The sequence below is a fragment of the Chlamydotis macqueenii genome, chromosome 8, assembly GCF_036417535.1.
Source record: "Chlamydotis macqueenii isolate bChlMac1 chromosome 8, bChlMac1.mat, whole genome shotgun sequence".
NCBI classification, from domain to species: domain Eukaryota; kingdom Metazoa; phylum Chordata; class Aves; order Otidiformes; family Otididae; genus Chlamydotis; species Chlamydotis macqueenii.
In genome coordinates, this window is record NC_141563.1 from 22,810,805 (window position 1) to 22,834,199 (window position 23,395).

Here is a 23,395-nt window from a genome sequence, read left to right on the forward strand (position 1 = left end):
AAGGGACCTTTAGAAGTCATCTAGTACAACCCCCCCCACACACACACACAAGGAGCAGGGACATCTCCAACCAGATCAGGTTGCTCAGAGCCTCATCCAGCCTGGCCTTGAACGTTTCCAGGGATGGGGCATCCACCACCTCTCTGGGCAACCTGTGCCAGTGCTCCACTAACCTAATTGTAAAAAATGTGTCTTTATATCTCATCTAAATCTACCTCCTTCTGCTTTAAAACCTTTTTATTACTTTCTTCAGTGCTCTCACTTTGAAGGCCTTCCCAACCCCTCAGAGGTCACAAACCTCCCTCAGATGTTCAGCCTGCTGAACGCCCTTGCTGTTCTCCCCATCACCTCAGCAGCTCTCCCTCGTACCCCTCCTTACTTCTCATTCACCTTTCCTTGAGCACAAGTGACCAGGCCTCCCAGATGACCTCCCAGGTCTCGCCCTGGCTCCCTGCGGTGGAATTAACGTTTCCTCCTGTCCTGGGAAGCACTTGCTTACATGGGTGTGCGTCTTCACGGGCCCCTGCACAGTTACAGCTGAGGGTGACCTGACTGTAACATCCCGTCAAGACCCAAACGTGCTGGCAAGTGAAGCTAGTAACTTCATACAGCACCTCTAAAAATAAGCTCCAAACTAGTGACTCACCGGATATTATCACCAAGATTTGCCACCTTGGTCTTAATACTGCCTTCTCTTTCCATCACTTTACAGACAAATGGGCGGGGGATCTTACTTCTGTGCTTGCAGGCCGTTCCCCGCTTCCCGGGCACAGCGAGCTCGCAAGCGAGCAGCCACGACCCACGGGAACCGGTAACAAACCCGGGCTGCGGGCTCCGGCTGCTGCCGCCACCCCCGCCGCCCGCCAGCGGCCCCGCAGCGGCCCCGCAGCGCCCCCCGCGGCGGCGGCGACCCCGGCCCCCGCCCCGACGCCGGCCCCGGCGGGGGTTGCGCAGGCGCAACCGGGCCGGAGAGGTTGGGAGGCGCCGGGAAGTTGGGACAGGGTGGTCTGCTGCCCGCCGCCGCTCCCGCCATGTCGGGCTCCTCCAGCGTGGCGGCCATGAAGAAGGTGGTGCAGCAGCTGCGCCTGGAGGCCAGCGTGACTCGCGTCAAGGTGAGAAGCGGAGACGGGACGGGACAGGGCGGACGCGCCGCCATTACACCGCCCCGGGGGCCGGGCCGCGCCCCGCGGCTCTCCTCGGAGGCGGCCAGGCCGGGACAGCCACTCTGGCCTACCCCGCCCCGCCGACCCTCCTTGCTGGTGGCGCCCCGCGCCCAGGCTTTGGCCCCGGGGTTTCATCGGGCCTCCCCGGCCGAGCCGAGCCCTGGGGCGGCAGCAGCCGCGTCCCTTCCTGCTGCCGCCGCCTCCCCGGCACCCGGCCCGCCGCGCCCTCTCGCTTCCTGCAGCTTCTCGGGGACCCCCGGGGCCGCCCTCCGGCCGAAGCGCTCCCCCGGAGGGGTGGACGCGCCCCGCTCTCCCCTCTCACTTCCTTATTCTGAGGAGCGTTTGCCTCCATCACACTGTGGTGAAACGGGCAGCCTGAGTCGGGCACACAACAGGTTGCCTTGGCTGGCCTGGCCCTGACACTGTAAAATGGAGACTTTGCTGCAAGACATACCAAGTGCATACCTGTGCATTTTTGGGGTGAGACTGGGCTTTGACAACTTTGAGAAACTCTGAGCAAACTGCAAATATACAATACCAGTGAAGGTGTTACTTTCTGAAACATCAATTGTTCTTTTTTATGAGTTCAGAGTTACAGAAAAAAAAAAAAAAAAAAAGCAAGACAAATAATTTTTTCACTGTTCTGTTTTTAGGTAGGTACAGCCTACCAAAAACCCCATACACTCATCCTAAGGATAGCTTTCCAACAGAAGATAAAATGAGAGTTCAGTTGAGTAAAGTATCTTAAACTATAGGCTGTATTTTTTAACAATTTATGCTAGAACAAGGCTCCTCATATATTTAACAAAGCCATGTCCAAGATGTTGCTCATCTTTCACCGTTCAGGCTTAGAAGTTTAACATGAAAATCGTCCAAATTAATTCTTACTCTAATATTGCGCAACTTCTCATCTTTAAGAAACTGAAAAGTTACGATGAAAGTGTTGTACAAAACTACGTAAGCTGTATTGCATAATCATTTAGCAGTATACTTTATACTTTTTGACATAGTTACATCCTCAGTAAAGTGTCCAGTGAATTCTAATGCCAACTTTTTATTATGACCAGGTTTCTCAGGCTGCAGCAGACTTGAAGCAATTCTGCCTGCAGAACGCTCAACATGATCCCTTACTGACAGGAGTATCATCAAGTACAAATCCATTTAGACCCCAGAAAGTTTGTTCATTTTTGTAATTACGTAAACTGCTTCAGTGTCTTTCAGTGGTAAGTTCTTGAATTATGATTCATAAACTGTGCTGTCATTAAAAATAGCTGGCTTTAAATGAGGCTGCCTCTATTAAAAGTATTTAGAAGAGACATCTGACGTCTGCAGCTGGTGTTGGTCTAGATCCCCATTTTGGGCCCCTCCTCCCCTATTCTAGTTGTAGTTCTGTACGGGACCTGTGTTGTAAGTATGATGAGCATTCAGCTGTTGCAGAGCTTTGCTGCAGCAAAGTAGTAGTGAGGCCAGCAGGAGCTGTTATTTGGACTAACATGGTTGTACAGTAATTCTGATGTGTCTTCCTTCTGGGTAAGGGTATATTTCCCTTTTCTCACATAGGATTATTTGCTTGACAGCATACGTTGTGAGTCCTGACTGCGGCAGATAAAGCAGACTTTAGTTCTTAAACTTGTAAAGAGCACTTCCAAAGATAGGTTAGTGGTGGTGTCCAAGAGCACTGTCCCCTATGGGACACACCCTCTAAACCAAAAGAAAAAAGTATGTAGTCCAAGAATTATATCAAGGCCCGTACTCCACTGAAATAAGCTACTACAGGGGTAGCAGTTTAAATAACTAGAAACAGTTGACCAGTCATTTGGATTTTCATTCCAAAACTTTTATAGGTTCATTAGCACTACTGCTATCACTATGAAGACTACTAATCTGGCATTCCTTGAAAATTTTGGTGATTATTTAGACTAACCTATTTAGAAAGGAGAGTTTTACATCCACAGTAGTCTCACTGAGACTCTTGAGAGTCAAAATAATTTGGTATTTTGCCCACAGTACATGCATGATAATTTTACTGTGTGCCTTCTCCCCACTGCCCCGGATCTGCTGGGTGAGAGCGTAACACATTATTTTGGAGCACATGATACGCAGTTAACTACAGTTCACAATCCTTAGAAATCTCATAGTGAGTCTTAACCTTGAAGAATTCTGGTTTTGTAGCTGACTTACATCACCCAAAGAATTGTAGATTGCTAGATTTAAGTTGTGTTATTCAGGTAGCTTTATAGAAAGGTTGTTAAAATTGTTCTTTAAAATTGTTCTCCCCTCAAGCAGACTGTAGAAGGCTTCCAGAAAGTTTTTTTATATGCAAAGTGGTTCATGCTAGTAAAGACCAGAGTAGTAACAGTATGGAGGCTGATGCTTAACTATATAAGAAACAAAAACATTTCTCCCATTTCTCCATTACAGAAGTATAACTGAAGTCTGCTTTAGAGTTCTTGTAGCTTTTAAAGTTATTTCTGTTGTGGATTTTATCAACTATTCTTATTTAAAATATATTATTCTTGGACACTGACTTGTGTTCACACTACTGTAGCTTCAGCTTTAAGCAGTACTTCAAGGGAGAGATCAGATTATCTGTAAGCATTGTTAACTGATAAACTGTAAAAAGCCAAATAAACTGTACTTTAATCAGTGACATACACAGTTCCCGATTGAGCTTTGCCAAAGTCTAGTAATTCCTGGGTATGGATGTCAGGAATGTCCTCTGTCTCACACACGTGTGCATACACAAGGCACAAAAGGCTTAAAATTATCTCTCAATTACAGCCCTTACCTTCCCCCTTTCCGATTTTGGAACAGAGCGCTTGTTTCTGCTGATGTTATAGGCAAAGGTTATATAGCACATTATAATAGCACTTTTAGTTATACTACCTATATGGAAGATTTCTTTCCTTCACTGTACCTCTTGCAGCACTTCCTCAAAATCAGCAATTTCTTAGTTTTAATCCTGGTGTTTTCACAATGAGCCAACAGAGTTCACGTTTGCAGTCGGCACCACCTCTGTGGAGTGAAGAGGAAGTGTAATTTGTTAGTTACACAGACTCCTCCTGCTTTTCAAAAGCAAAGTAGATGCCTGGTATTTCTGCAGGCACCAAATGACTGGGAACAACTTCTTCTGTCCTTCCACCTAGCAGTTTGGCTTCCAGGAGACACTAAGCTTCAGTTCTTTCGTAACAGCTTTGATTATCTTCTTGTACCCATGGGGATAGCTTCATGATTTTAAAAGTTTACTTTTATAAACTAAGTTTTATAAGACAGCTGTGGAAAAAGGATTTTTTTTTTTCTAAACAGCTGTCCATGTCATACTCTGAAGGTACACAGAGCTGCTTCATTTTGCATTGATACTTCTCTAACTGCATTTTGTTTTTGTTTTTCAGATCTTTTAGCATCTTATCCTAGCTGCTGATGTGTGTATGGGCAGAGTGCCTCAAGGAGTGGCCTGGTTTGAAGTCTGTAAAAAAGCTTAGTTTTAACGTGCCAAATCTAACTGTAAGATTGCTACTGTCGTCAAACCTCTTACCATCTACCTCTCCAAATGAATTGTATGCTAGTTACAATACTTCTGTTTCATAAGGGAATCAATTTTATATGCCAAACAAAAAATAAAAGTGTCTTGACTTAGTCTGGTCTTGAAATTACTGTAACAAGTGGATTAAATTCTGGAAATGTTGACACCTCACCAGTTACTGCATCACTCTGCACGCAGCTGGAAAGCATATACAGGGGTCTGTCTTTAAGTATTCTGGGTGGCTGCAAGTTTGCCTGGGGTTAGTAGTCTTACAGAACAATGAGGCTTCATCAGTACTACACTTAGAAGCATAATGGAAATAGAACAGAAAAAAAATATTTTGGCTGTTGGTTTATAATTCAACTATACAGCTGTCCCATATAATAGACATTAAATAAAGACAAAGATTAACTTAACTATTCTTTTTCTAGAGTAATTCTACCCTAGTAGATGACTTACTCTATGAGCCATCTTACTCTAGGTAAATATGAAAAAAGCACTTATCATAGCTGCATATGAAAAGAAAAATAAAACTTAGCTTTTTAGCTGCCAGTGAATGTGCGAACTTAAGGCAGCGCAGTAGTTTACTCTGCAGGTTATACCAACTTGAGTATAGTTATGAGGCTGAAGAAGCATTTTTAAGATTTTAAATGGGAAATACCCTGCTCCGAGACCTCACATGTTCAACTGAGCAGCGTTTTTAGATGAGAACTTTATGTACCTCCTGTAAGCTGGCCTTACAAATTCTTTCCCGTTGGTGTTTATTTCTTTTTATATACAAGAATCTCAGCTGCTTTGGGTATATACCTTTTGGTATATACCTCTTCTAAATATGACATTTACAGAATAGATTCCTATAGGAGTCAAGCATATTATAAAACTTCAGCACCACGGCTATTTTATGCAAGACATTAACAAAATAAAATACCACAGACTTCCTGGATTGCATACAGCCTTCTCAATGTTCTCTACATAGGAGACCATTTCTAGAAAACTATTACCATACCGTCAGGGAACACTGAACTACTGGAAGTTTGAAAGAGGTTTGAAATATTGATCTCTTACCTGTTTCATGGAAGACATCTGGCTTTAGCTGCTTAACAGGAAAAAAAAAGTTGTATAAGTAGAAATACTTTATTCTGAGACTATCTGTAACCAAAATATTTACTGTCTTTGATGTTGCAAAGCATAATTTATTTCTACAACACAGCAGCAGTCATGGCAAATCTTCAGCGATAGCTAAATTACAGGCTGCTCTGACATCGCCATAGTTTTTCCTGCTAAACTGGAAAAAAAGTCACTGTCCTTGTCATGTTGGATGTAGCTACAAACATAGGAAGAAAGATGTGTTCTACTTGATCTGCTCCTGTAGAAATTTTTAATGTTCGCAATTTGTCTTTCTGCAGACAGATACTGTTCAGTATCATCATAATTAGTTAGGAGTCTGAGATAAGCCATAGTTCAAAGCAGTAGTTGTATTTGTGGTCACCAGCAGTTGGCAGATAGCTGTCCGTTATAAGTGAAATTTTCTTCTATTTGTGTCCATTTCTCGGCGCTGAAATTTAAAAGAAAAGTTATTAACTAGCAAATTCATGCAACAGGATACAAAAAAGGATGACTACTCCAATTTATAATAGGGTAGGCAGTGAAATGTGTCACAGTTACAGTGTAGTTGAGTCTTAGTCAGCTTTTCAAGACTAACAAGGGAGAGGAATTAGGCATTAGTGATTTAGAACTAAAGAACATGTAGCAGTTCTGCCTACTACAGTAGTCAGTGTCTTTAAAACAAACGAGATCATCTGTTTCACGGACTACACCAGGAGTATTAGACTTTTCCTTCCAGTATAGCTTCAATACTCCTAAGTTTTGCCAAATCAACTGCAATTCCATTGTAAAAGTTATTGGAAAAGTAATTTATCATTGCCTAGAGTAATACTTCAGTTTCACTCGAAGATGTGCAGAGGTCACTGTTACTTTCCTTTCACTATAAAGAAGTTACATTTATGTAAGTAGCTTAATCATTTTTGCGTTATGATTCTTGCACTCACCTTGCACGAAAATAGCTCTAGTCAAGATTGCTAGGCTTACAATCATAGCTCATACCCGGGGAGCATTTTTCACATTGGCTTATATCCGTATACGTTAAAGAAATTACACTCTGCACAAAAGTAGTCATGGTATATTGATATTCATCATTCTTGCTATCTTTATTTTTGACTTGCAATATAGCAGAATGCTTCTACTTTGCATATTTCTTAAAATATACCTCTAAATATTTCAGTTAAACATTTCCGTATTAAGAACTGCATTTATACCGCTTTCTTGGGCTAAGATTTGTGGTTACATTTCACGTCAGATTTAGTCTCCCTTCCCAAGCAGGACTGTTATAATTACTTGGACATACCTTATGAATCCATTCATATTCTCCAAATTTGGAATCAAAGGTTCCTTTTTGAAGAGACCTCAGCTTTAATGTAAAACGGGGCCCAAGTTCTTGAATTCCTACTTTCTTTTCACTCTTGAAGATATATCTTGGGGAAGAAAATAATAAAAATTACGAATTAAGTCACAAGAACATTCTCTCGTTTGTGAGTTTTGCAAAAAAATGTCACCTGTGGAATCTGAAAAAGATGTAGTCTCGCTGGTTGTGAAATGTAGCTACTTGTCTTCCAATGAACTGAGGATCATGGGGGAAGAGAGAAGCAAACATGCGACCAATAGAATGGCCAAGTCGTGTTGTAAAATTATTCAGGATTACTTCAGGTACATGTTCTGTGGGCTCTTTCCCTTTTCGCTGAAATGAAAGTAATAGATAAGAATGCAAAGAACAGATTGAATGCAAAAGGATTTTAATATGTTATCAAATAAGAGTTTGAAATAAAACGGGGGGAGACAACCGGGGCCAGTTTCTTGTAACAGGGCTGACAACATGCCCTAATCATTTTTTCAAACGCAACCTAAGTTTGTATACAAGTAAAGGAGCAGCTGGTAACAAAGACCTTTGGTTCAACAATATAAATTGAACGAAAAAGCACAAATACATGATTTTACATTTCCTCTCTCCACCAATTTCCACTCCTGGCAGAACCCATTACAGCAAATAGGCAGTCTGCCTATCACAGAAGTCTTCTCTCCGTACTAATACCAACTATGGGACTAAGAGGACATGGGATTCTTCTTTAATAAGAACAGATAAAGTTTAAAAAATACTTTATTCAAAAGAGAGAAAAAAAACATTTCACTGCAAATTATGTAGGGGTAAGTAAGCAATACTTACTACAGAAGAGGTGACAGGGCTGTAAGAATAGGAAAAACTAGGTTTTATTCAAGACTAGGAACTACATCTATTGACATCTTGTACACTGCTGATTTTAATGTATCCTGTTGTGTGTATCCTATATACTATCCATTGGGGATGCCCTATTGGTGCAGGTTATTAGCCGCTATTTACTGGCATGACTATAAAAATACTTGCCAGACAGTTAAAGAAATTCAGCAAATAACTATGAAAATGGATATAAGCTGCTTATGGAAATAGAATATACTAGTCTTTGGCCTCCTGTTAGCTACAAAAAAGGTATCTTTACAAGATCAGCTGAATTGTACAAGTGCAACCAGATTAACCAGTTCAAGTAAACTGAATGTATTTCCAACCCTAACCATTCTATGATTCTATGATTAAACAACACACTATCCATTTTTAAGATTCTGCTGGAGTCTCACCTTTATTTCTTTACGCAAACGGACACTACTCATTCTAAAATGAGCAGTTGGACCATCAGGCAGATGACTTAAAACAAGACCATCTGTTCAATGAGTTAAAAAAAAAAAAAAGCCTGGAAAAATTCAATGTGGAATTTACAGAGGAACATTTTCTGCAAAATGCACTATTACATTAGAGTATTATATCCATCATCTATGTCTGATTTTCAAGGTCTCATTATGTTTCCCTACATACATTCATAAACTAGTTAACTAGTGTCCTCAAATATGTCCATCAAATTTTGTTTCAATAGCTAGCCAGAGTTACCTTCTATGACTTTTTCACTTATTAATTGGCAATGTCTTATTGAGTTAGCAAAACTAAATGGAACTTCCTGGTCAGGAAAACTTGTTAATTAATCACCATTAAATTTACTGAACTAATAACAATGTTTATCCATGCATTACAAACTAAAAAATAACAAAAAAGCCAACACACTTTCTTTAGTAATTCCAAGTTCCATTAGCCATCAGATATTCAAGTTGGCACACTGATTTTTAACTCTCTAGTTTCACTAGAAACTGGACAGAGAAGAGAAAAAAATCCAGAATAAAGCAGAGCTTTGATGCACACTACAGAATTATTTTCCTTCCCTAATAGGCCCGGAGCTAATATGTCTATTTTAATACAGAAAAGGATACTTGGTATTTTGCGATCTTCATTAATTACGATTAAATCTGTGAAGTCCCTTGCAATACACTGTGGAATAATTCTTTTCAAAGCTAGTCCTCTTCGATAGTAGACATGCGAGTTCGGTATAACAGTAGACAGCTGTTCACAGAATCTCACTGTTCTCTGCAAGACAGGCGAGTTAAATTGCAATGTGGTAAATACAGTGCCAAATTCAAATATTAGAGGAACGGAGGGCTGCTTGTTCCAGCTACCTGATGATATATTACTTCCAATATCTCTATAAACATTTGAAGAAAAACTATTAAATTACTTTGTTCAGTCAGCGGGAAAAAAAATTATGTGCAGTAAAGACTACAGCGCGGCAGGGACTTTTTTTTTTAAAAAAAGGAAGGAAAAATCCAAAAGCACAACCTCCAAACTCATTAAGAATATTAGTTTACAAAAAGTTCATAGCATTTCAAGATACAATGTAACTATTACAACTAATGACCAAATTTGCAGATAAACTGTTTGAGGTGTACTTTTTCCTATTTTTAAAACCACTTATTTTATGGTTTTTGCAAATGTCAGTAATTTCCCCAATTGGGTAACGCAGATCACTTGCATGCAAGAACACATGCATGAGGTTGGGTTTTGTTATGAATGAAACAAACAGTGCTAGAGAAACGAAGAGATTACAAACGTATACAAGGTCACTCATGGTCGCTAAACAAAGCGGAACTCTCCGAGTTAAACATACATACCCCACGAGGTCTGTCTGATGTTGTAATAAGAATCTTGGGAACTGTCTGTCTGTTGAAGTATGGTGCAAATTCATCAGTTGCTTCATCAAAAGCAACCTGGAAGAACAAAAGTCTTGTTAATCCACCACATATGAAACAATTGAAGAACAATTGTTTGATCCGATTTAAATTCTGATTAAATTGAATTTAGTAGGAAAAAATTCAATTCAGAAGATCTATCCTATAATTAATCCCCACAAGGCATGTGGTTTTTATTTTTAAGAATCTAGTGTGACGAGCATTGGCAGGTTTTACTATCAAAAGCAGTAACACACAAGGCAATTATCTAACGTAGATAATGAAAGAATGACATCCTCTCTTAGTGCACACATCACATATGAAAAGTACTTCATCAGCACTTAACAGGAGAGTGTTGAATGTTAAGTTTCAGCAACCTATTTTATGTCCCTTCTTGGAAAAGATATGGTGAACTTAATAGCACATGCAGAAACTAAGCAGTTACCTCTTCATCATTGGGATCTACAGTTGTTTCGTCATACACTCTCTGATTTTCAATAGTCTTTGGTATGGCTTTTGGAGGTGCCTAAAATAAATGTTTACATAACATATTAATGTAATTGTTAAGTGTATTGTGAAAACCCACATTCATACTACCACAATATTGTGTATATTTCTACATTAGAAGTATTATTTATTTTATGCCAGCTTTTAAAAAAGAAGTTAGAATACTGCCTTGATTAAAAATACGCACAGGTATTAGGGCACCAGAGAGCATCACATGGAGGAGAAGCATCACTATAACAGTGACACGGCTTACTTTCGGTCTAATTAAGAAATGGGCTCTGACTGTTTTAATTTATACAGAATTTACTCACTAGAGTATAATTCCTAATAACATCAACACAATGCCTTAGCAATTACATCGGACAGAGAAGGCTTTTTGGGAAGGGTCTGTTTTTATGCCACCATCAGCGTAAAGCTCGCCCCACCCAATTACAGCATCATTTAACCGGGTACCAACAAAGTCTCTGAGCCCAGCTGCCCGCCACCTCGGCTGCACAGCGCAGCGTCTCTGAAGGCCACGGCGGCCAGCGAGCACCGAGATCACTGCTCCACCTCACTGACGTCTGCGGAGAAACCGTTTCACTCAGGACACTCGGGAACCCCCAGAAGGCTGGGCTGAAGAGCCATCACCGCGGGGAGCTCTCCCCCGTGGGCGGCCTCGCCGCGGCCGGAGCCCTTACTTTGTCTCCGAGGGCTTCCCGCTCCTTTCTCCGCTTCTTCCTGGCGGCCAGCTTCTCCTAACGGCAGAGAGAGCGCGATCCGTTAGCCAGGCCCGCCGCCCGGCTAGGCCTCCCCCGCCCGCCCGTCACGGCCCTCCCCCACCTTCCTCTGCTGCTGCTTCCAGCGAAGGAACATGAAGTGCCGCCGCTGCTTGTTCTTGATCTCGGACACGCTGAAGGTCGGCGGGAAGAGAACCCACTGCGGGGCCGGCGGCTCCCCAGCCGCCGCCGAGCCCCCCGGGCCGCCGCCACCGCCCGCCATGCTGCTGCCGCCGCCGCGGGGCAGGAACTGACCCCTCACCCTTGACCTCTGCCCCCGCCCGCCGGGACAGCCGGCGCTGCGCCTGCGCCGGGGCCGCCGGCAGGGAGGGAGGACGGGCTCCCGCCGCGCATGCGCAGAGGGGGTGGTGCGGGGTTGTCGCGGCCTGTAAAGGCTCCGCGGCATGGGGGGGCTCGGTGCGGGCTTTGCGGGGAAGCGGGCGGTTTAAGCCGAGTGCCGGCGTGCTCGCTGCGCGGGGGAGACGGGGCCGGGCCGTGGTGACGGTCGTTGTAGAGCGAGTCACAGACGGGCCCAGCCCCGTGCCCGCGCAGCCTGTTGTTGCGCTGCCAGTACCTGCAGAATGGCCAAGCTAATTGCACAGCAGGCAACGAGATAAGATGGGAGCATTTAGTACAAATTATTACTGCACTGTGACTTATAATCAGGGTTAACAATGTCAAAATGGGAGGCTTTGAACAAACATGACACACTGATGGATTTACGCAAGTGGTAGTGACAGCGTGACCCAGTAGCGTTTTCCCATGCACACGTTTCACGTTCAGGTGTTTGCTCACAGTGAGTTAAAGAGTGGGGAGCATCTGCTTAAAAGGAACCATAGGGTTTTCTGATGGCAATGTTCCTGAAAATTATTCCATTAAATCCCATTAAAATGAGAACCCCTACAAAAAGTTTTCTGTTCCTGAGGTGGTTTCCCAGCTTAGAGGTGTGCAAGCTTTACTGCACAGTGAAGGAGACACGCTGCGTTATAGGAGCAGAATGTTTGGGGATATGGAGGGGCCTGGGCTAAACTAGAGGCATTTTTAATCTCAGCTTGCAAAATGCTGACCATTTTGGGACTGATTAGTTCCATTTATCCCCAGGATTGTCTCAAAGCTTGCAACATGTCTACTGATTTTATATACAAATACTATTTTGCATTAATAAGTTTCTCTTACTAGAAAAGTGAAAAATAAATCTGTTAACATAAATGCATTAAGATAATGGGAAAATAACCTGAACTAGACAATATCTCAAATCTGCTTCTGTCCTAGAAACAAATTTAACTCTGTAACTCAGCTTGCTTCACTGAGGCTATTTCTGCTTAATGTAGATGTAAATGAAAGATGGAAGGCCTCGTTATGCACAATCCCATGTTTGTCTGAGCCTCACTCCCATCTTTGTGAAGAGAAAATACTTCTGCTATCCTTAGTGCCTTAAGGATAAGTAGTTTCCATGGTAATTAAGGTTTGAGGGATTTAGTTGAGAATGTGTTAACCAAAGACTTTCTGTAACTTTACCTTAGCTGATTCAGATACTGGAGATTGCAAGGGTATCGCTGAAAGTCATCAGCAGAGATTTTTGTCACTGCTGTTAGCAGAGCTAATGGAGAGTTGTAAGTTACTTGTAGTTCCAGTTTGCAATGGTGTTTTTGTTGGGATCATTGCAAACTGATGTGCAGCATAATTTTGTGAAGCTCACTGAATTCTTAAGTGTGGAAAAAACAGATTATCTTCCTCCCTCCCAGAAACAGGGAAGCCAGCCTCCTAATATTATTCAAAGGCTTTTCTTCCAAGGACTCGCAGGAACAAAATAATGATACAAGAACTTCCTAGGGCAGGGGAGAGGCAATAAAAGACACCAGGAACACGTTGTGGACTTGGTAAAAATAAGATCACTAGCAAGGTACAATTATAACGTCAATAGAAGGCCCAACTAATAAATGCATATGTAGTGTTAGTTTAATTTAATCATAGAGAAGATTCCAGGGTCTTTTGCTTATTTTAGCTATGAACTCTGTTCTGTGTAAATAACATTTTAACTAGGACACTTTTTTTTTGCAACTAATGTACCAGGAAACCATTTTTTGGAAGAAGCTGCTTGGTTAAAGAAAAAAAAAAAAAAACAAAAAAAACCCAACCAGACAGAAAACACCAGTAGCTTTGATTTGTGTAAACCAACAAGGAAGTTCTCCAGTGGAGAGTGAGGAATGAAGACATTTATTCCATGTCAGCACTAAGGAATTTTGGAGGAAATTACCACTGACCCAGCTGCAGTGGTGGAAGCATCATTTTGAGTTGTATTGATAGAGGACTGGAGTTTTTTTGCTGTTCTGTTGTTTTAAACAATTGATAAATATCTTAGTATTAAGTTGAAAAGACAAAAATGCAGCTAGGGAAAGGAAATTAAGTTAGAAAATATTTATGAAAGCAGATGAGAAAAGAGGGTAAGGTGCCTCTGGATTCAAGAATTTATTAGAGAAATGTTTGATTGAGATTTTTAAAATGTAGTAACCAATATTTTGCTATTTACCTGTTTATTCTTTTCTTAATTTCATTACCTGAAGGTAGAGAGGATGTACTACTTGTCTTCAAGATTCTTTATACTGAACAAAATGCCACAGGCAATGCAGTGCTCCAAACCAAACAAACCGTTGTCTGTGTTGGAAGAGAGGTATGGCCTACAGGCTTCTTTCTTTCTTCCCACAGAATACCATTTTGCACTTGAAAAATAAAAAAAAAAAAAACACCTGTTATATATGGTTTTTAAATTGATTGATTTTGACTGTAGTTAACATGGCAAAGCAATTGCCCTTGGAATCAGTAAGCCAGAATTCTCTGTGGTTGTTGTTATAACAGATAACCACCAATTGGTAACAGTAATTTGAAGATCACAGGATTCGTGAGCACAGTTTGTGTAAAGTAATGTCTCAGTTCTAAGGATTTTTGGTGGGTCAGTCGAGTAGAGGACAAGGGAGGAGTGACTGGTTTTCCTCTAGGACAAAATCCCCCCAGTTCATAACAAAATCTAAAACTGGTAAGGAGAGGGCAAATACAAGGAACACAAAGTTACAACAAAACACAAGTAAGCAGTGAGGTGGCTTAAGGTTCCACACTGAGGTCCACATTATGGCCCTCAAAGCCTTCTGCAGGATCCCTGGGCCCTCTGAACTTTCTGTTGGTGGTGAAGAATATATCTAAACTGTTGGAGTTAGTGTTACATATTGGCTGTCAAGCTAAGTCAAAGAGGCTCATCCATTTAAGCAGCACAAGGCTATGCAGAGTGGAAATACGAGTTGGGGCCTTGCAGCATGGCTGCGTGCTGTTGGAGCAGGCCTCCTTTGTTCAGCTGCCCAGGGGCCTGGCTGGCAGGAGCAGACTACTGAACTAAGACAAGTGTGCTCTTCTTATTCTCACATTCAAGGCTGGTTCTCCCATCCCTTCATGGTGCTGTGTGGGTAATGAAGTTGTACCCCAAAGGTCAGTTTCTTGTTATGCCTATAAGCACCTCAGCCTTGAGACTGCGGAGCCGTTAGTACAGCTTTAATCACGCCTGAGCCTTAACCGGCCCCTCAAAATAGATGTTCTTTGCTCTCTTGCTTGCAGCCTCTCTGTGGTAGGCATTTTCGGGGGCTGTCTAACAGCTGACTGCATAGCAAAGCTAGTGATAGTAGCTTTCCTTAACTGGTAGTTCAAAAGTTAAAGTATTCACACTTGATAGTGAAGACAGGACTTTCCCACCTCTGGAGACTGAGAATAGTGTCTTTCCTTTCAATAGAACAATCAAACCACAAGCTTGCAGGTTTTTCAGAGGTGAGAACTTTCTTCAGTCTTCCAACTGAAGCTATTGTTGTGTGTAGAATATGATAGAGAAAATGCCAGATCAAATAGCTAATGGCTGGGGCACTCTCCTCCCAAAAGGAAGGAATGTTGGATTCCTGGCCAGGTATTCTCCCTGAAGTTTATTTTTAAAAGTTACAGAGTTTTTTAAAAGCAGAGACAAGCTGTAGAGGATGGATTGTAACCAGGTTTGGTCTCTAGGTGTGTGCCCTCATCACTGGACTAAAGAGTCTTGTTCCTTTTACACTCCTGGCCTGATGCTCTGTTGGGCTTTTTGCACAGTGAAGAAAGGTAATGTGGTCTCACCAGGGTGGAATACACGGAGAGTGGCGAGAGATGCTCCGTGTGGCAGGGGAATCTGTTTTTGAGCCCACATCTCTGTAACTGAGGAAGGAGTTGAACACAGGCCCACCACAGTATGCTGTCATATGAAGGATGGACATCTCTACCATCCCTTTTTGAGACAAAGCCTGCATTGTATTTTATAAAGAGCCTAGGCCTGTGATGCTTGGTACATGTTATTGTACCAAGCCATCTGGGATCTCTGCTACAGAAAAGCCTCTTGTTCATCCAGCTAGACGTAAGCACAAAATAAATGCTAAACTGCTTAAGTCTTTCCAGACTGTTCCCAGACTTGGGCATGCCCAGAGCTGGTTCTCCAGGGGAGCATTACATAGGGGAGCAAAGTAAAATTACAAAGTGCCTATGCAGGAGCTGCATGGGTAGTTTTCAAGACCATTTGGGACTTACAGGCTTGCATTCCTTAGTGGATCTTGTTTACAGTCTTTAATTTCAGTATTTTCAGTCACCTAGGGCAATCTCTGTAACGGACAACATGGAGATCATGCTCAATAAAGTTGGGTATTGTTTAACTTTTCAGGATGAACACTAGATCTTACTATGTGCTCCAAATGCCTGTCTTCATCCCATAGCTCAACATAAAAATTAATTATTTTAATATGCTTTTCTGTGTTACTCTTCTTTATAATAACAGAGCTGTCTACAAACATTAAGGTGCTTATTGGAAAGAAGATATTATGTCATGTCCGTTATACAGATGGGAAAATTAAACAAGTTTGTAAAAATTTATCAAATGTATGAAGTTAGAATGCCCAGTGTAAGACACCCAAAGCTGGATATTTTGAGAGTATTTAGCACCATACATTCAAACCACAACTATTTTCAATTAGGTTCACAATTAACCTCACCATGCTCAGGATCATTCTATATATCAGATTCCAGATATCTCAAGTTCAGTACTCGGCAAATGAGGAATGCATACTTAGTGTCTAAAGGCATTTTATGTGATATTCTTGCAAAACAAACTTGCAAATGTATTATTTAAAAATTATGAAAATTCCATAGTCTGCTGCATGTGAGTGCATGCAGCTGCATTGCACTCTAATGAGCTGCAAAGCTCATTAGAATTTAAACAAATGACTTTACAGCTGCTTTATGTATGGATGTCAACACAATCTTAAACCTGTAGTTATACTTGACATTACAGTAATTCCTTCCCACAGGACCTATCAAGACAGCAGAGCTGGCCATTCTTGTAATCTGGGCAGATCAGTCTGATGAAGACTGGGCGTCAGATTTACTACCAGTCTGTCAGCGCTTCTGCTTAGCTACTAGATTAAAACTACTAGATAATGCATTAATTGTATGCAAGCCAAAAAAAAAAAAAGAGAAAGGAGTTTCCTGGAGCTTCAAGTGCCTGCTGCAAAAAAAAACCCTGGAATACTTCCCCAAATCAAAATTCTATAAACGAGAAAATTGTAATTTGATACATTTAGACTTTTTGTGAAGTTTATCCAGTAGCTACCCATGGCAAAATAACTGAAGAAGCATCTACTGTTTTCAGCCTGGTATTTTGCCAAATTCATTTTGCTGCTTCTGGAGATCACTATCCCTTCCTAAGGAACTGTCCTGGAAAAGGGAAGGTAGTCAATGGCAGCATTTCATCAGCTTTGTGGGCATGTAGAAAAACTTGTGTTTCTTGGGGGGTGTGGTCCTCTTTGTAGAAAGTAATGCTCATATCTTTCTGCTGGTGGCAATTACACATAGCTTGGGCTACCTTCGTAAAACGTTCCTTCACATACTGAACAAGAAAGAGTTTATCCGACAGTAGAGTATGACTAATTTCTAGCCAGATTTTTTTTTTTTTGCATGTGTGTTTTAATTTTATTTATTGACTTCCTATTATTTTATATTAAGGCATAATTGTGCTGTAGTGGAATAATTTCTCTGTAATAAATAGAACTTGGTATAGCAAATAATTTTGCTTCTTTTTCTGCTTGCAGATATTTAAGAATTTTCCCCCTGTTCAAAATTATTGCAATGTAATTTGTAGGTGTTACTATGGAAATAAGGTAGCAATTTTGTTACAGAATAAAATACTCAAGTGAAACTTAGATCACTCTTAACTCCATGGTATCAACACACATGCTATCAACAATTAAGCAAAGTATATTGCTTAAATATTATTCTATTTTACTACATTTCAGTGTCTGGCTATATTACTCTTTAGCTCTTTGTAGATACTTTATATTTTAAATTGGAGAAAAAGTAGTCAAGATCATTTTCTACTTGGCATTATTAAGAAGTCAGAAGTATTTATAAACAGCTAGTGACACATATTAGTTGGTTTACAAATTTGTAAGGTAATATTTGCATGAGAAACAGAAGCTGTGAAGTGATACCAGACAAGGATTTATTCCACAGTGTTACCGGAATCTTTGGTAAGCTGAGCTAACTTGAACAGCGTGCGTTTTCATATAGTTAAGTGCAGGCTAATATCTCTAGGAAAGAGAAATGTAGGTCAGTTATCTGACAGAGGACTGCATTATGAAAAGTAGCGATACAGAAAAGCAATGGAGAGCACACAGAAATGCTATACTTGTGGATAAGTGTGGGGAGCACACTGTAGCAATAGGGATTTTGTCAGTGGAGGAGTATATCTTGGCCTGATACTGAGGCAAAAATTGAGAAACTGGTTAAGCAGAACTATATGGTTAGTTTGGGATCTAGAAACCCTTCTTCCAGAGGAGACTTTAAAAGCTTAGTCTCGTTAGCCCATCAATGGATCACGTAAGAGCTAATGCACCTGGAATTACATAAATAAAGAGAATAATTGTAATCATAGAAATCTTTAGTTTAGCAGACAAATCTTCTAAAAGATGTAGTGTTTGAAAGCTGAGTCAAGAGACATTTTTGATTAAAAAACAAAACAAAATAAAACAAAACCCTTAGACTAACTAAGCCTACTATCTATTTAGATAGATAGACCTGTGAAGTATTCCTTGTCACCTGAAATCATTAAATCAAGAAGGTGGATTTTTTCCAAAGGAACTGTTCTAGCTCCACCAGAAATTAGGTAGACCCCACTCATCTAATTGTCACCTGTACTGTGCAAAAGGTCAGGCTGGGGAATCACAGTGCTTTTTTCTGGCCTGAAAACCTGTGGTGCTATGAAACATCAAAATGGAGGAAAAAAAAAAACCCTTTAAAATGTTTTATAAGAATTTTAGAATATCTGCTAACATATTCAGTATGTGGTTAGAGACTGCAATAAATGGATTTTTAAAATAGTTTAAGTTAACAGACATTTTTAGCAACATTACAGGGTTTCTTTCCTGGTTTGTATTGCTAAATTTTGATGAATAGCCACTAGAATTGTAGTATCTCTTTTATTTAAGGCTACCCAGCCCCTTTCCTGGATAAGATTCTCTTTCCTTTCTTTATTGGTTTATCAGATCTTTTAAGACTGATATTTCCATGCTGAGTGTTCACCTCAAGATAACTTTTTGGAAGGCATATTTCTGTATTTGGTAGTAATCGTAAACAACATCACAAGCAAAATGACTAAAGCGAATAAAAGCAAATGCCAGTGCAAGAAGTAGTTCCAATGTATTAGGCAGATTGGTGAGATAATTTGGAGATTTACCAGGAGATTTCTCTCTCTTTTATATTGTAAACTCTCAGTGGCAGAACATTTTTTTCCAATGTGTTGATAAAATATGAATATGCTTTCGGGCATTTATAAGTGCTAATCACAAAATAACAAAGGTAATGAACATTGTAAGACATTTAGCTGGCAACATGTAATAATCCTGGTGTCAGATAAACTTTTTTTTTCCAGTATGCTTATGTAGCTCTTATTAATGAAACTCAAGCTGCACCTAATTACTAGTAACAGAAAATCACAGGCATTTACCTCCCCCGTACAGCACCACACCTTGCCCTCCAGGAAATCCAGAGAGCTTCCCAAGAACTATCCCTAGCTCTGGCCTAGATTTCAGCCTCTTTTATAGCACTTCACAGTAGAAGCTTGTCAGAGCCAATCCTGTCTGGTGCACAGTTTGACTGAACGAAGAAATGAAACTCATAATGAAATCTAGTCTTAAGTTAGATCTTGTATTACAGTTAGATCTTGTATTACAGCTCTTTTGCCTGGTGGACATGGTTCGGCAAGTTTGGTGCTCTGCCCAACACAGACTGATGCCCAAGACTCCCTCTGTTCCCTACAGTAGGAGGGAGAGGACAGGATCAAAAGCACCATTTGAGTGAGAGTTACCATACAAGATGACAAGGAAGAATTAGCTAAGATAATCTTTTCTTTTGTCTATATTTCCAATTTGATCGTATTTTCCTCCTGCTTGGGAAAGTGTTTTATTTCCCAAGTTTGTGGGCGATTATTTATGAAAGAGAAGGTACAACAAGGTTATCTTTGGCTGGAGAGAGTTAGGCTAAATGGTTCAAGCCCTATTTTTTTATTTCACCAGGAGAGTTTTAAATGTATCTGAAAAGAAATTACAGCATTCAGTCTGATATGAAGATTGTATCCATCAGCTGATAATGCATTTGGTCATGGCCTCTGCAAATCAACTTCAGCTGTGAATGTGCAGTACTAGTGCCAGGATGGGATTCAGGAGACCTGTCCTGTCCTCTGTTTTCTTCTTCACAAATACTTCATGGTAACCTCTGACAAGTCCCTTGTGCCTTATTATTCTACAGAATTAGTGTGAAAGCACTTTTTGCCTTATACGGATAAGTAAGCATAACATACATTCTAGAAAGAAGAACAAGGGCCCAGCAAATCTTGAAAGAAGTCCTCTCCTGGGAAGCAAATTCACTGCTTTGTGAATAATAAAGTACAATTGCTACTTCTCTGACATGGTGACTAGAATAGAGAATGTAACTCTTGATTGCCCAAGCAAGCAAATATTGAGAAAGAATAGAGTGCTTCCTCTGTATCTGGTGCTGATGCAAGGCAAATTGGAATGTTGTGCATGTTTTTTTTTCCTTGTCCTAAATTCAAAAAGAGTGATGAAAAATTAGAGGGATTTCATAGAATAGACATGACACATGATTAAAAAATTAGGATACTCTCCTCCTAATGCCGGGCTCAAGGAGTTCCACCTATTTAGATTATCAAAGAGAAAGTTAATGAGGACCCTTTACATACCTTTCTCTGTAGTAGATATCCATTAAAAATACATGGCTTAGCTCTAACAGACCAAGATCCAAACCCTACAATCTTAGTTTATAGTTACCCATAATTAAGCATTGAGAGGGTTACCAGGAATTATGGTAACTTTTCTGTTGATATTTATATCAAGATGTGATATTTCTCACTTAAAACTATATAATGTGTTTCAAACAGGAACTAATTCAGGGAAATTTGCTCTCCATTTTACAGGAAGTCAGACTAGAAGATCACACAGGTCACTTCAGGCTTTCTAATCTGTTAATTAAATAGTTTATATAAATTCAGTTTAATTTGTTCTGTGATTGTTAATAAACAGTATTTTTGATGTTTCATGTTTGACTGCAGGCTCACCTAATCTCAATTATTATTTCTTACTGTATGTGGGTGGTGAGACTTTGTCATCCTACCAGCACCTCCACCTTCATCCCTAAGGGTTGCACCATTATCTTCTTACACAACCTGCAGGGTTGATATTGTTGATACGATGCCAGTCAGAGAATCGTTGAGAGGTAGAGTGATAGCGTTGCTGGAGATCCTGAAAAAACTGCTCTAGATCTTGCGCACAGGTTATTTATCAAGACCAAGTTCTGTTTTACTTTTTTAAAACTTGACTAGAATATACTGCTCAGATGATTGTTGTCTCTGCTGAATATTTTTAGTGTGCCATTCTAGATTTTTTCCAACTAAAGGTATATTTTTCCAGGATTTTATCCAAGCTGAGGCTGATGTTTAAAATTTTGTTCTCACTTATTCATCCAGCTGAAATTTGCTTGGTAGTCCTGGGAACAGACTGCCACCCTGACAAGGACGAACCCCATCCATTGTCCATGCTGTTGTTACTCTGGGCACCCTTCTAGTTTTGCCTGTCCTTAACACCATCTCATGGAGAAGCAGTCTGTCCTTTGGGGGACACAATGATTTGCTCTCATTTGGGCTCAAGATCTTTCATTCCATTATGCCTGCTGGCAGAAATTAAATAAGGTAATTTTGTTGTTTCAGGTGGGATGTCAGTCTGGTACCCTCACTACAGGCTACATTTCCAGGTGTTATCCTGCCTTAGGAAGAGGCAGGCACTCCATAACCCTCTGCAGTTCAAGACTCTTTGGAAAGTGCTGTCTCCTTCATATTTGCATTCATAAATTGTTTCCATTTTTCTTATTTCACAAAGTAAGCTGCAGCAGATAACCCTCTTCACTCTTTTTGTTGTCCCACATTTTGATGCCAGTTGATCTCCTGTTAGCTTCCTGAACCGTCTGGCCTTTAAATACTTCTTTCTTACATTTCCAAGAATTTTTGACAGTCACTACCTGAAACTTCAATGCTACTGGATGTTCCAGTCTATTCTCAAACCAAGCTTCCACCTACTGTGATTTGGAAAAGACCTTACATATGCATAGTACTAGCAGAGGACTGTGTGGCAGAAACCAAACTATGTACTTAGGGTGAAAAGCATTTCCGTGGGTTTTAAGAAAAGCTTTGTTACTAGGTAAAGGCTTAGTGTGAAGCCAGGATAATCTTGTGATTAATAATATATTAAACTCAACAAAAAATTGTTTAGGAGCAGAACTTGCTATAGTATACTGGAAGGGAACCCACAGAAGCAAGGAAATGAACAGTTTGAGTCTGTGAATAGTAAATGCTCTTCATCCCTCCACCCGTAGGCGTAGATCTTACTTGTACCACCACTACACATCCTGGACCAAACGTGAGAACCATAACGCTTCAGGGAGCTAACCATGTGAAACTCCCATGACAGAATTAGGTTCCGAGGGAGCTGGCTAATGAGCAATAAATAATACCAGAAGACTATTCACTTAATAAAAAGGATTAAAAACCAGCAAACCCCTTACCCATTATCTGTGAAAGCTGTAGATTTGGTACAACAAATTAAAGATCATCCAGTTGCAAAGGATAGCCATACACAGGCCAAATCAAAGTTGCAAATGTAGTTCTATTTTTCCTCACATTTGAATGGTTTATTTTACAATATTAGAGCTCCTCAGTGGTAAGTTTCTCTTTATACATGGTCCGTTCATACATCCCCGTGCAAGCCTTGCTGGAGTCCTCTTCAGTATTAAGCCATCCGGGACACGGATCTATGGGAGTTTGGAGTAAAAGGGAATCCAAAGAGCTGTTACAGTAAAAGTGCTTTCTTCTCAGTTCACAAGTTGTTTTTTAATAAGCCTAAAGAAGAAAAAAAAACCCACAAATTGGAGTTACAGTGAAGTGAGCTGGGGCATCTAATACCTGTGATGGAGGGAAATGGCTGAACTGCCAATCATTTGGCAGCCTGGGGCATCTGCAGTGACAACCTCCTTCTGGGAATGTTCAAAACAGAAAATTCTAAACAGTAACAGATACAAAACTGTATTAATAATGAAAGAAGTAGCACGTTTTGTTTTTCTTTAAGAACAAAAACATGAGTTCTAATTGAGAATATTGGCAAAAAGTGTCTATGTGTGACATGTTTTGAAGGCTTATGCCTTTGAATGTGTTAGATCCAATTTCCCGGGCTGTTGAGAATTTGCCAGTTGCATCATTTTCAGTTGTAATTATGAGAGATTACTGTCAAAAAAGCTGACTTTCAATTTTGAAGCCTAATCCTGAGAAGATACTGGAAAACCAGGACTCACCCTCAGTATTTCTGATCATCCTTTAACAGCTTCTTCTGATGGAGTAATACTGGTAACATAATAGCTTTGCTAGAGAGCTTTTGAAAACTGGTCTCTCAAGCTTAGAAAATCTGTGTGAAGAAAGTAATAGTTATCATTCACACTTGACGCCAGACTCTAATTATTACTTCAAACACAACAAGAACACAGCATCAACAGGATTTTTGTTTTAATCTTTTTGGTACACTAGTAGCCACACCTACATCCTTTAGAAGAAACATATTTCTCTTCTCCTGGATACTTTGCAC

The 23,395-nt window shown here is 40.5% G+C and overlaps 2 protein-coding genes across 2 annotated transcripts; one reads left to right on the forward strand and one right to left on the reverse strand.

Annotated features, from left to right (window-relative positions):
* Window positions 1–954: 954 nt before the first annotated feature.
* Window positions 955–4,800, forward strand: GNG5 (G protein subunit gamma 5). Its single transcript, XM_086754133.1, has 3 exons — window positions 955–1,112; window positions 2,231–2,386; window positions 4,556–4,800. The coding sequence occupies exons 1-2, from the start codon at window positions 1,032–1,034 to the stop codon at window positions 2,354–2,356; spliced, it is 207 nt and encodes a 68-aa protein (XP_086610259.1). The 5' UTR covers window positions 955–1,031; the 3' UTR covers window positions 2,357–2,386; window positions 4,556–4,800.
* A 222-nt stretch (window positions 4,801–5,022) lies between these two features.
* Window positions 5,023–11,429, reverse strand: RPF1 (ribosome production factor 1 homolog). Its single transcript, XM_086754132.1, has 9 exons — window positions 11,212–11,429; window positions 11,070–11,126; window positions 10,328–10,408; window positions 9,826–9,921; window positions 9,091–9,244; window positions 8,410–8,492; window positions 7,299–7,480; window positions 7,091–7,217; window positions 5,023–6,241 (listed from the first exon to the last, which is right to left on the reverse strand). The coding sequence occupies exons 1-9, from the start codon at window positions 11,368–11,370 to the stop codon at window positions 6,200–6,202; spliced, it is 981 nt and encodes a 326-aa protein (XP_086610258.1). The 5' UTR covers window positions 11,371–11,429; the 3' UTR covers window positions 5,023–6,199.
* Window positions 11,430–23,395: the final 11,966 nt, after the last annotated feature.

Coding starts and splice junctions, on each gene's coding strand:
- GNG5 (XM_086754133.1), top strand. CDS start 1,032: ATGTCGGGCTCCTCCAGCGTGGCGGCCATGAAGAAGGTGGTGCAGCAG. Junction 1,113..2,230: donor CCAGCGTGACTCGCGTCAAG/GTGAGAAGCGGA, acceptor TATTATGACCAG/GTTTCTCAGGCTGCAGCAGA.
- RPF1 (XM_086754132.1), bottom strand. CDS start 11,370: ATGGCGGGCGGTGGCGGCGGCCCGGGGGGCTCGGCGGCGGCTGGGGAG. Junction 10,409..11,069: donor GGGAAGCCCTCGGAGACAAA/GTAAGGGCTCCG, acceptor CATTTATTTTAG/GCACCTCCAAAAGCCATACC. Junction 7,218..7,298: donor ATCTTTTTCAGATTCCACAG/GTGACATTTTTT, acceptor TTCTTCCCCAAG/ATATATCTTCAAGAGTGAAA.